The 14,028-nt window shown below is 31.9% G+C and overlaps 1 protein-coding gene across 1 annotated transcript in view; it reads right to left on the bottom strand.

Annotated features, from left to right (window-relative positions):
* The window catches only part of LOC129223903 (BLOC-3 complex member HPS1-like), a 63,001-nt gene extending 50,895 nt beyond the window's left edge, over window positions 1–12,106 (bottom strand). Inside the window, exons 1-4 of the mRNA XM_054858318.1 lie at window positions 11,811–12,106; window positions 7,178–7,336; window positions 5,561–5,679; window positions 5,339–5,458 (exon numbers count right to left, since the gene is read on the bottom strand). Coding sequence (XP_054714293.1) covers window positions 5,339–5,458; window positions 5,561–5,679; window positions 7,178–7,336; window positions 11,811–11,921 — 509 coding nt within the window. The 5' untranslated portion in view covers window positions 11,922–12,106. The remainder of the gene's footprint in view (window positions 1–5,338; window positions 5,459–5,560; window positions 5,680–7,177; window positions 7,337–11,810) is intronic.
* Window positions 12,107–14,028: the final 1,922 nt, after the last annotated feature.

Raw genomic sequence — 14,028 nt, 5'->3', positions numbered from 1 at the left:
CTATTTAATTTTTGAATCTATGTATTTGTAAATTGGAATTTACATAAATAAACAACTACAAAAGATTCAAACATCTTGAAATATTGTAAATCAACAGAAACAAAATAAATGTCTTAAGCAGTGATAGTGAGCTCAATACTAACATGGAGTGACATCTGAGTGGTCTCATCCTAGGCTAGATGTCACTACAGATAATTTTCTCACTCTACGGAGGAGAGTTAGTTTTCCGCTGAATGCATAAACCTTGTTACAAATATAAATACAAAAGTGATGACCAGCAACAGGCTCTGTGCCCAGCTAGACTGGTCCTAGTCAATTTTCAATCCCCAGTGAAGATCAATGGCCCTCTTAAAACTATCTACTCCCTTGCTCATTACCACCTCTTCCGGTAAGCTGTTCCAAAGTTCCACTGCCCTGCTAAAAAAATGATTTCTCCTAATATCCATGTTAGCCTGAGATTTAAATAGCTTAAAACAATGACCTCTTGTCCTGTTATCAGTGCTAAACTTTAGCCCTGTAACATCTTTCATTTTAATAAACTTATACAACTGAATCGTGTCCCTTCGGTCTCTTCTTTGCTCCAGACCATACATTTTTAGTATTCTAAGCCTGGAATCGTATTATAAATGGGAAAGTTCATCTATTAGCCTTGTAGCCTGCCTTTGAACCCTTTCCAATACATTAATACCTTTCTTAAGATAAGAGGACCAAAACTGAACAGCATACTCCAAATGAGGTCTTACCAAACTTCTATATAAGGGCAGAAGAATTTTAGATTTGTTTGAAATAGATCTATTGATAAACCCAAGCCTCTTATTGGCTTTGTTACTAGGGCTGTACTGTTGGCTGAACTTGTAATCCTGACTTATTAAGACCCCCAGATCAATAACTTTGTCTGCCTGACTAATGACTGAACCTTGCAAATAATAACTTGTACACTTATTTCCATGCCCTAAATGTAGCACTTGACATTTCCCAACATTAACAGCCATACCCCGTTTATCAGCTCACTCCGTAATATGATCTAAATCCTCTTGCAGCTGATTTGCTTGTTCCTCATTTTCTACAATCCCCATAACTTTGACATCATCAGCAAAACAATTCATGTTCCCAGAAATAATTTTATAAATATCGTTCATAAAAACAATGAACAAAACTGGCCCTAACACTGATCCTTGAGGAACCCTGCTTAAAACCTCACTCCATTTCGAATAAGTTCCCCTTTGTTTCCTTCCGGTCAGCCAGTTTTTTACTCAAATGAAAATTTTCCCTCCTATTCCTATATCAGCTAATTTGCTAAGTAGAGCAACGTGGAAACTTTGTCATAGAAATGTAATAAATTAGTTGCACAAGCTTTACCTTTCCTGAAACCGTACTGAAAACTAGTCAATAGATTAATTGTTAAAACAGAGTCAGCAATAACAATTTAATTTTTGAATTTAAGCTAGGACAAAATATATATTTAGAAAGATTTTATAGTGCAAAACAAATGAAAACATTGATTATGAAAAAAAGAAGAAAATTATACCTTTTAGGGGTCCCAAAGCCCCTTCACAGGCTTGCACTTAAATCAGGCCCTGAATAATATGCTTACACAGTAGAAGACCATTATAACGCTTGCTGAGCTTTGCTTTATACAGGATTTTACATTATATAGATCATATCCCAAATTTTCAAATAAATATTCAGAATATATCTTATTTGTAATTCAGAATAAGTTTTAATTGCAATGAGTATTAAAGTACAAATTACATAACCTAATATATACGTTACCATTCACAAATAAATATGTTTCACAATCAAAAGAAAGTGAAATATCCTGAGCTTCTGCTAGCTCCATAATTTGTGTATCAACTGCATTTTCTAAAGCAATCTGGCCTTTTTTTTTTCCTGTGAATATTAACTATAATTTAAAAGCTTTGAATTAAGATAGAAAGATGAAAATTGTTTCGAAATTTAATTTGCCTAAGAGTTTTTATGTCTGCAAGGTGGAATAAAGGGCTTTTTTTTTTTAACTGCAAAACTTCTTATTTACATCTGAAAAGTTAAGTGGAGAATTGTCCTTTTTTTATGTCGGCATCATAAAGGTATTCTACTGTATTCAATTTATTATGAACAGTTTTAAGATTCTTAAAATGCAATAGACTCTGCTCATACTGCAATGTGCACCCCTGGTCCTTTAAAAAAATTAAAAATACTGTTAGGGATCTTTAACACTCAGTTTTGTAACAATGTATCATGGTTGCTAATCAGGTAAACATGATACAATGTTAACACTATAGATATTTTTGATTTCATCTTTATTGTCTGTGTTTACAAACTTTCTTGTTCTTTGCTCTACATTCCTTTGAATAATAAAGCACTTTGGCATATTAATATTAGTGCACAACACAGTCTGTTGAAAATGAACATGCACACAACAGTTCCTTCAATAGAAATAAATAGAAATTGAGAAAAAGGATTATTGAACAATGTGAATTCATTACTTAAAATGTTACAGACAAGCTTTCATTTTGTTCATTTGTATTAGCCACCACAAAAATGAAATATTTAAGAAAAATGCTATTTAGCTCCCCAACCAAGTAATCTCCATGACTATGGTGGCACGGCAAGATGAAAGTAAATAGATGCATACTTAAATAAAACGAGCTGATGTGTGCATCATATGACGGGTCTAGCCAGGATTTTTCACGGGGTCCGTTTTTTGTGAAAAATCAAATAATTTTGTAAAAATTGAATTAATTTTGTGAAAAATCAAATACTTTTACAAACAAAAAAATAAATAATTGTTAAAACAAAATTTTAGAATAAAGAGATGGCACAAACTGCACCATTTAAACTTAAAGTTGAGTGTTTTCCTCTTTTATAGTGAGAATATCATTGTGGGGTTGTTTCTAGTATTTGGCGGAGGGGGGGGGGGGCAGCATCATCGCTTTCTCAAGTATTAATATTTATCTACCATTCTACATTATGTTAAATTACACTAGAAATATTTCTGTACGGTATTTAAAATAATTTTAACAAAAAAAAATAATAATAATAAATAAATAAATAAAATTCAGACAAGAGGGGGTTAAGCATTTAACTTTTTGACCAAAAACCTGTAAAAAAACACAGAATTTCATTTAAAACTTATAAATTCCATTGATTTTAACAAAAATAAGAGGAGATTTTATTTGTTTACCTCTTAGCAAAGCGTACTAAACATCAAAAATTCGAAAAATAAGATTCTCATAGCGGACGCAAAGAGATCGCATTCTCAAAGTGAATGCATCAGAAGTATGAAAACGGCTTTTAAAAGAAACAGTTTTGATAAAATTATTTTTAAATTGCATTTCAGAGTCCTATGATAAACACATCATTAATATCTGTGGACACAGTTGAAGCAAAAAAAATAAATAAATAAACCATCGATTCAGCATTTTAATTTTTGAGTCATACAAGAAAATGGAATTTTGCTTTAAAAACTTGAAATGAGTGTTCTAACAAAAATAAAGAGACTTTTCATTTATTTGCATCTTAATAAAGCCGAGTTAGCTTGAAAAGAGAACAAAATATGATTCTCATATTGGATGTTAAAAGATTGCATTTTTCAAAATGTAGACATCTAAAGAAAAAAACAGTAGGTAAAAGAGCTTATTTAAAGTAAATCATCCTTGTTAGCATCGAAAAATCAAACCCATATAATTTTCTCCCAAAATAACAGTGAAAGCAAATATTGACAAGCTGGTAAAACGATGAGAATATTTTCTAATCAAGTCATTATAAAGGTTAAACGCCAGACAATTATATTATTATTTTTCATTAAATCATGAGCAGGGTGGGGGGGGGGGGGAGAAAAGTGCTTACCAATGCCTTTTCAGAAAAATTTACAACAACACTAAAAGTGCTTACCAACGCCTTTTCAGTAAAGTTTACAACAACACAGCTGTTAATTAGCTGTGATAAAACAAACAAACAAAATTATTTAAAACCAAACTTATTTTCAGCTGTTAGTTTCTTTCCAAGATACAAACAACAAGCATTATATTTATTTGGCAATAGCAATACACAGAAATATGCAGTTTTATACACGGAAATGTGCATTATTTTGTTTTCAGATTTGCTCTTTCAATAACAATTTGTGAAAGATCTGTTCTTGTTAATCAGAATTTTGTGAAGGGTTCGTTTTGGTTGATCGGATTTTTGTAAAGGGTCCATTAACTGATCCAAATATCTTCTGGCCAGACCCCTGCATGACTTCCTTTTACTCCATTTTAACTTCTTTAATGTCATTTTCCCATTATTGGAAATTTTAATGTGATTCAATAGTTTACTCTCTAAATATCACCAACAGTGGCCAAATTAAAACCAGATTTTTTTAAAAAATCGCCAAATTTGGAGCTGGAGATATATCTCCAAGCGTCCAACCAAATTGTAACACCACTTGAGTTTACATCAAAATTAACAATGATTTCTTCCCAAAAAGGGGCAAAAGACCCCTTTAGACAAACCCGAATGCAACCAAAAGGGAAGGTGCACAACTAGACCCCACTAGGAGTCTAGGTACCAAATTTCAACTTTCTAGGACATACCGTTCTTGAGTTATGCAACATACATACGCATATCCACACATACAGACTGTCATGAGAAAACTCGTGGTAATTAACTCGGGAATCGTCAAAATGGATATTTTGCGTGTCGATACGTTTTTAGGCACTTACCCATGGGGGGGGGGGGGGGAGGGTCGAGTTGAGAAAAACTCAGCATTAATTCGGGGATGAGCAAAATAGAAATTAAGGTTGATTTTTGAGTGAAAATTTATGTTGCGAATACAATGCTTCCTTTTTTGTAAAAGGAAATAAAAAAGACTTTATGAACCATTATCTTTAAAATAATGGAGTTTTCCCCCACTTCTTCAAATACTTTTATAGTGTCACTTAATTCCCTACTTGAAGACTGTTTGAAGCACTGCAGACTGCAGGCATATTCAATAGTTAAATGAAGGGTATCTCCCTTCCCAAAACAGGGTGTGCCCATCAAATGCAATAACAGAGCACCCCCTCTCCCCCCCCCCCAAAAAAAAAGAGAAGTCTGAGACCTCGTGAAACATTAACCTAAAAGTCTCAATGCTGTACTATGCCCCCCCCCCCCAATCTCACTTGTGGGCATTTCTGGTTAAGGTGGCAAACATTTCAAATGCTGTAATTTTTGAACAATTTTTTCCATAAAAAAAATAGATAATTAAAACTGCTAACCATATTGCATTTTTCTGCAACTTAAAAAAAAAAAACATCAATGCACATGTAATCAGCAAAAAGATGTAAAGATTTCATTTGTATATAATTGAAAGGCATACAAAACCTCCACTAAAAACATTTGCTGTTCTTTCTTCATATTTTCCCACTTAGAAATAACCTTTGAAAGTAAGAATGATCTTGAAGTTTTGACCAAGCAAGAAGGAATGTCGTTTTTAATCCTAAGAAATAAAATGCATTTTTACTGACTTAAAGTCAAAGAGGGGAACATTGGCATGATTTTACTGAAATGCCAGGGACATTTTAATAGAAAAATATCTTACATGTATACACAAGGGCCGTACAGCATCTCAAGAAAGGTAAGAAACAATGAAAGCTTCTTTTGGGTTTCTGCAAGATTTTCTTCTTTCAAGCATATGTTAATCACAATGTAATTCAAAACCTATTTTAAAACATAATAAAATACTTAAATAAATGTTACCATTCAGCTTCATAGGTATGAAATACAAATCTTTAAAAAGTCAAGACATTTTAACAGAAATACAACAATACGTATAGACAATTTCATTTTTCAATCAAAAATAACTCACTAGTTGAAGAAAAGCCTATTCGTTTTCCATGTGGTTGTTAACCACATAAAGAGAAAGTTGAAAGATTTAACTGATGAAAGTTTTAATATTTAACAAAAAATTGAAAAGATATTAATGTTAAAATACTGAAGATTGTATTTGCAATGATAACAATGTTTAATGCCAACAACAAAATATTATAAAATGAAAAAATTGAAGATTTGTTCATATGGCTAAATATTAAACACGAATATAAATATTAACAATGGCACAGAAAATATTTGGATTTACTAACTATGAAAATTTCAGTAAAATTCTACAGGATGTGTCATTTGAAATGTGGTGACAAGTGCATAGCTGACAGTAGTGCTGTAAATCATCTCTAGAACTTACGGTACTAAAAATTACTTCAGTTCAACAGATGGTAAGCAGAAATTTCAGCAGTTTCTATACTATTATAGCAATGAATAAAGCAAGTCTAAGCCCTGATTTTATGCACTATGACTTAGAGGGGGATGCATTCCACGATCCCTCACTGTGTGATAACTTTGTGCAGTGAAATAGGGTATACATTCAACTTTTTGAAATGCATAAACAATTATTTTACACTTATAAACACCTTTAAAACTTTTTAAACCATTCTCTAAATTTTTATTATCATTCCTCTCATAAAGTAATGAGTAAATAGTGCACTAAAAAAGCAAGTGTTTTCCAAAATCAAAGCTTTACAGTAGTACAAATGCACAATGATATTAACTAGAGTACTCAAACAGTTTTCAGTTACAATAATGAAATGCTGAAAATTTATAATATTGTACTGAAATAATAATCATAACTGTAAAAGATTAAGATGATGATTGGTGCAGTGCAGCTGATCAGATAGATTGAGGGTCTGATAGTGCCTGTACATCAGGCTTTCTCATGGAGATTTTCTTGGCGTATCATACTTATTTATCATGAAGGATATGACTGTTGGTTACTGTAGTTTTTTGGGGATGAAAGTAGCCAATCACGAAGCTGATACTTAATCCCTCAGTTATTTTACGAAAAATCTTACATTGCAGGAGCAGGAGAATAGTTAGGTGTTAAATCTAAAATATGCAACTGGTGAAAAACTCACATATCTGTCCTTTTTGCGAAAGAAAAATCGCATAGGAGCGAGAGTGCACTGTATATACTTTCATATTAACTTGTGATTGTAAATAAATTGTCTTGATTTGTTGAAACTAAAACATTTACTCTGTTCTTTGATAGACCTCATGTATTTTTACAGGTTGAGGTTCTCAAAACATACCTTATAATTTTAAGGATTCCAAGAAAACTAAGTTATTAGACATAAAATTACAATAAAGGAAAAATATCCAGAATTACTTCATCAAAAACTAGCAGTACTCCATCTTCAGATTCAATATATTTATATTTATTACCAAACTGAGCTTGCATTACTTTATAAGATGCTATAAGAGGAGAAAAGAGTTGCATCACAACGTTTTTCTCGACAGCTCCATCACTGGCTCTAAATGGTAGAACCTGAAAAAAAATCAAATTTAAAATCAATGAAACACATGAATTGTTGTTTCACAAAAAACATTATTCTTAGACATTAAATTATTGACACAGCCTTTTTATCATTATTATTATTTTGCAATGTAAAATAGGCTCTTTAGGTAAAAACAAAAAAATTTACACTAAAAAGGATGGCTTAGAAGTAGTGATATGCCGGATCGTTAAAAAAGTAGCTCCGCGGATACGAATAAGGATCATTAGTGTCAAGATCTGCAGATATGGATACGGATCTCAATTTTTTTTTGCCCAATTCAACCATCCAAGTTTAAAATTTATTACGGAGGTATTCCTGTCATAATAATAACACTGTTTCTTCAAAAAATGTCACCTACCGCGAAACTATAATAGAGACTATGATTTACTCTTTAAAGAAATCTCCGTTAAAATTGAGAGAGAGCGGGAAGGAATGGGTCAGCGCTGCATTAATGCTTAAATAGAATGTGAAAAATTATTTCTAGCTTGCTCGGTAGATGTAGGATACAGGAGCAAGAGTGTAAAGCTGCTACAGGATAGACTAGAAATAATTTTTCATTTTATTTTAGCATTAATGCAGCGCTGACCCATTCCATCCAGATTACTCCGACCAACAGAATAACAGAGCCAGGAACACCATTACTAATAAATAGAGAATTTTGTCTTACTTTTTTTTGAAGAATGCCGAGAAAAACAAAAATGAAGAATAACAGAAACCCCAAATCAATATCAAAAACTAATATTAAACAAAAAATTGAAAAAGAAAAAAAACATGTCTCAGAGTGCATTGGCGTCTGAAATGATACCTTATACAGTGGCTCCCAAAAGTGTTCGTACACTTTGAAATTTTTTTAATAAAACCAAAATAACTCAAAACTGAATTTGAATATGAAGTCCAATACTTTTTTACATCATTCCTATGTCATTCTAAATACAACCCATTGGTTTTTTTTTAATATTGACGAATCTTTTTTTCGAAATGGGTCAGAAAACGAAGAGACAGAGAAATAACACGCCACAAAAGTCATCGTACACTGAAATATTTTCAAATAAATTCATGATTAAAATTATCATATGTCGTTTTATTAATATTTTTGCATTGTGTTGACCCTTATAAGTCATTTGGCTTTAATTTTTTTGTTTATTTATTCCTTAATATTGTGCTTATTACTGTAAAAAGGCTGGTATTCGTAAAAAATAGCAAACACCATTCAAAATTTGAATTTTTTTTCCCACAATAGTGGTAAATTGGTTTGAAATGTCTCTAAATTAGTTAATTTATTTGTTTGTATAGTAAAGTGCTTGATAAAATGCTTTAAAGAAAGGAATCGGACCGAAAACAAGGTAAGAAAAGGTCAACCGGCAAAGTTGACAAAACGTGATCGGAGATTTAAAGTTAAAAAAATTATGAAAAATACACATTTGACTGTTGTAAAAGTTTCTGCAGAGTTAAATGAAACATCTTACATTTAATTTTCACCTAAAATTGTTCTCCAAGTTCTCTGATTAGCTGGAATAAATGGGACTTCTTCCCGCAGAAATTTTCTTGGTCGTGCGTAAAACAGAAAGCTTACGCTTTTCGTCGCAAAATCAATGATAAATAAGCCAAAATCATTTTAGAATCATGTCTTACTTACAGATAAACATTAATTTAACATTTTTGGTTAAATTGTTGTATAACTGTAAGTAGAAGAAAAAATTAGGAACTTAATCTTAAGAACTTATTTGGATCAGTTTATCAGGACAGTGGAAGTGTTCTAGCGTGAGGGTGCATATCAGCATCAGGACTTGGTAGTTTGTAATTTTTTGATGAAATAATGAATCATGCTGTTCCTTTAAATATTTTAAAAACCAATTTTGAACTCTTAGCCAAAAATTTGGTTATTGGAAACAACTTTGTTTTTTTATCAAAATAACGATAAGAAGCACACAGTTCTCAATGTTTGCGTCTAGTGCCTCGAAAATTGTCCTTAAGTTTGGAAAATACTCCCTCAATCTCCAGATTTTAACTTAATGTAACATATTTAGATATATCTGGAGGCTAGATTACGAAAATACGGCTTTGAAACGAAAATAGAGCTAGAAACAGTAAGACTCTAAGTGTAGTTGAACACTTACTCAGAAATTACGCAAAAAAATAAAAGAAAAAAGAAGGAAATCTATTCCCAGACGTTTAAAAGGTGTTATGAATACTGTATGATATTCTACTAATTAATAACTTAATCAAAAGTTAGATTATTCAATAATATATAGACATTTTATAAAGAGTACGAAGACTTTTGTGAGATAAAATTTCCGGCACTTTTCGGTTTTTGATTTTAAAAAAATTAAGTTTTAATATTTAAAAAAAAAAATTTCATGTAGTTTTGTTAAAAATTGATCAAAGATTTTATAATTAAATACCTATTCCGAAATATTAATTCTAACCAATGGATTGGGACCTATTTCGTTGAAAGTCATAGGTGTACGAAGACTTTTGGGAGCCACTGTAATTTAAATAGGGAATAAAACCTAATTTAAACGGAATTTTAAGAGTCTTTTATTCAAATATTTAAGAATTTTTAGAATAGAAAAGATACGTTTAATATCCATCAAAAAAGTTACGGATGCGGATACAGATCTTTATTTTTCCTCGGATACGGATATCCGGAACATTACTACTTAGAAGGATAGTTACGATTTGAAAATATAGATTTTACTATAGAGCTACCCTATGTATTATTATAACTAGAAGGTTTCACACTTTGATAAGCAGGGCCGGATTTAGGGGAGGGCAGGCGGGGCTACTGCCCCAGGGCCTCCACAACAAAGGGGCCCCCACAATAAAATTTTTACAAAATATCCTAACTTTCACGGGTTGAAAATATCGGATATATACATATATATCAAAATATCGGATATTTTCGAAAATATGATGATCTTTTTGAACCTTGATTGCGGCCTCCACCCCTTCATTGCCACGGGGCCCTGTTGATAAGTATACTTTCCATGTAATGAGTTTTTTTTTTCCACTCGACAAATTACAAACTCATATAAACAATCACACAATTAAGCAGAATTGGCCTCAGGCCATGGCTACGATTGCATATAATCACACAATATATGGAGTATGCTGTTTAATTTTAGCCTCCATCTCAGTAAAACTATATTATACACATAACTTTTATGTTTTTATAATGATATTAAATGTCATTACCCTGTATGTCTGGGTGCATGCTTGTATTATCATTCAATAAAATTCAGTGTTAATGTGCAAATTGAAAAATCCCCCCCCCCCCTCTCGTCCCCCCCCCAAAAAAAAAAAATTAAAAAAATAATAATCTCTAAATAAAATTTGGGCGTGTACCCTGAATGTGTTATTCTGATTTTGTTGACATTTACATTTTCTGAACAAAATTTTTCCATCAAAGCACATGTTGAGTAGTATTTTTCAATGCAGGGTAATATTTCTCATTTAAGAGTATGTACTTTAATTAATCTTTTGACATTTCAGGATATTTTTTGACATCGAGTTATTTGAATTCAGGATTAGTTTTTAAAATATAATAACAAAATTTAAAACGTCAACTTTTATTCTTTTTTTTTCTTTTTCTATTAAGGTCAGCTAGTATGTACTCCATGTTGTGGGCGAGCTAAAAACTTCCTATTACCTAATTATTAAATACTAGTGGCTGGCGCACGGCTTTGCCCGTAATAGAAAATTAAAAGGTCTTTTTGTTCGCCTGGGTGGTCATTCCAAGCTCGTCAGCTTGCGAGATCGAGATTTTCGCTCACGTGATCGGTTGTGATATAGAAATGTCACAAAGTTGCATTTTAATCTACTTGAACTTAGCTTGGGTCTAGGTTTGAGTAGAGTAGAATACTAATTTGCGACATTTCTACGTCACAACCGATCACGTGAGCGAGAATCTCGATCTCGCAAGCTGACGAGCTTGGAATGATTGTGCTGTATATTTACAAATAATGTATGGTGAATTTTCTTGCCAATTGGCTTGTGCCTATGTTACGGTTCCACGTTATGATAATTTCGTAATTTACTTGTCCATCTTATGATATTTTTGCTCTTTAAATTGGAATAGAAAAAATACCACATCGAATTTTCGAGAAATCGTTTCAAGGTGCACACCCCCATGCTACAAACTAACTTTGTGCAAAATTTTATGAAAATCGGCCGAACGGTCTAGGCGCTATGCGCGTCACAGAGATCCTGACAGACAGAGGGACTTTCAGCTTTATTATTAGTAAAGACTACAAAAATTATTTTTCTCTAAGATTTCTACAATCAAACTGAAAACTATTTCTGGCATGAGAAAAAAATAGAAAAAAAATCATGATAAAAATAAAGTGCCTATTTTTCATTTAAGAAATGTACAAATATCAATCACAACAGAAGAATATCTTACATACTGACCGTTCAAAAACAAAATATCAGATAAGTTTAAAATGCAGAATAGTAAGTATATACCTCAAGAAGGCCATCTTTTAACGCTAACTTCTGTAAATGATCAGATAATTCTTCATCGACGTCAAAAAATATTAAGTCGCTCAAATTATTAAAGATGATACTGCCTTTCATGATTACAACAAATTTCGTAAAATTATCAATCAAAACATTGCTTTTACATTAACTGAAGCAAACTTCTAAACAATGAACGATCAAAACAGAAACTGGGGCATTTGCTTTTCCCCCAAAATAAATGCCAAATTAGATGTTATGAATTAAACGTTAAAACTTTAAAAATGAATTTTACATCATTTTCAACTTTTATTAGTGATTGCGCAACTATCCCGCCAATGCAGCTCGTCTGCTAGCAAATGCAAATTACGAAACTCGTGATTTATGTTGAGTTGAGCCAAAGCTGACCATTAAAAAGTCTTTTATTCCCCTGTGTTTAATTAATGGACACTGATCTGAGAGCCCTAATTATGCAAAATGTATTTTAAACTTTTGAAAAAAAAAAGAACATTTCAAAACTAGTCCAGTTCAAATTCTTTTTCTCAGTATCAGGGTTTTTTTTTTCTTTTTAAATATTTTTATTTTTACGAAGTAGAAACTTATTAACTGAGATCGATTTGTAACCATCAAGTAAGAGAGAGTTTCCTCCTAGGAAAGGAGGGGGTTTATGTATATATGTTAAAAAAATCAATTCCTTCATATGAAATTAAAATTAATACAGGAGAGAATGACATTGAAATTAACAGATGTTAAAGTCAGTATTAATAATAAAATTATACAGATTATAAATTGTTACCGACCACCGGGGCCTATCAAAGATGATACCATTGTTTTGTTAAATAAAATTAAAGATAAAAACCAAATATATGCTGGCGACTTTAATGCAAGGCATATATCAATTGGCGACTCTGTTAGCCACCTTACAGCCCACAAAATTTACAACTGGTTTTCTGATAACGAGTTTTGCATAATTAACGACAAAACTCCAACCCGTCATAATAGAGGAAAAAGAGAAGGTATTCTGGACATTATTTGTATGAGTAATAATTTAATGTTGAATTACAAACATCATGTATGGCAGCGAATCAGGAAGCAGTGATCATTTCCCGATCTTGCTAAAACATATAGAGAACAAAATTAAGAAAGTTGTTAAAAACGAGGTATACTAACTGGGAAAAAACGAAATCGCAAATAGCAACAGAAATTTCTAATGAAAATAATTTCAATGATGACAATATGGAAAACTCCAATATCCTTAATAATTTTAATAGTATTATTTATAAATGTTCTGAAGATAACTCCAAAACCATTATCTACGAAGATAACACACAGAATCAAAAATGGTGGGATTTCAACTGTTCCACGAAAAAAAGGGAAAAAAACCAAGCTTTTAACAAAGCAACTCACAGTCAAATCTATAGAAGACTGGATTCAATACAAATTTAAGTTGGCGGTTTTCAGACGGGCTATTAAAAAGGCTAAAGTGAAATTCTGGGCTAAAATCAATAAAAACTTAATAAATACGAAGGACATCTACAAATCAGTCAACAAACTAAAAAAATGGCATACAAAGAGAGAGAATTGACAGCAATTTAGTTCTGGAAGATAATGGCATCAAAATATTAGATGGAAAAAAGCAAGCTGATATTTTCGCAGAATACTTTTTATCTAAAACTAACAACTCTTTCAATTCAAATCATCATCAATAAAAAAGATAAAAACAGATGTAATTTATCGCAACCGTTTACAAAGAATGAATTTAATACAGCATGTAAGACCCTTAAAAACACATCTCCTGGCTCTGACAATGTGTCTAATAAAATGTTAAAAAATTTGCCTGATGAAGGTAAAATTTTCCTTTTTACGAATCTTCAATAAAAGTTTAAAAACATGTGTAGTCCCGGCGCTCTGGAAAATTTCCACAATCATTCCCATCAAAAAGCCAAACAAGAACAGCAACTTTGTAGGCAATTATAGGCCGATCGCATTGACACAAAGTACTTGTAAACTTATGGAAAAGATGATTTTAGAACGACTAATCTGGTGGGAAGAAAAATTCAAAATTTTCCCCAATTTTATTTATGGCTTCAAAAAAGAAAGAGGGACAGAAGATTGCCTATTTAAAATGGCTAATACGATTTCCAATGCCCGGAGAGGGAAAACATTTCACTTATCTCATCTCGCTTGATATCAAGGGAGCGTATGACAATATTCAATACAACATCCT

The sequence above is a fragment of the Uloborus diversus genome, chromosome 1 (genome assembly GCF_026930045.1).
Source record: "Uloborus diversus isolate 005 chromosome 1, Udiv.v.3.1, whole genome shotgun sequence".
NCBI lineage: Eukaryota > Metazoa > Arthropoda > Arachnida > Araneae > Uloboridae > Uloborus > Uloborus diversus.
The sequence above is the reverse complement of the archived record's forward strand: the minus strand, read 5'-3'. Positions and strand labels throughout refer to the sequence as shown.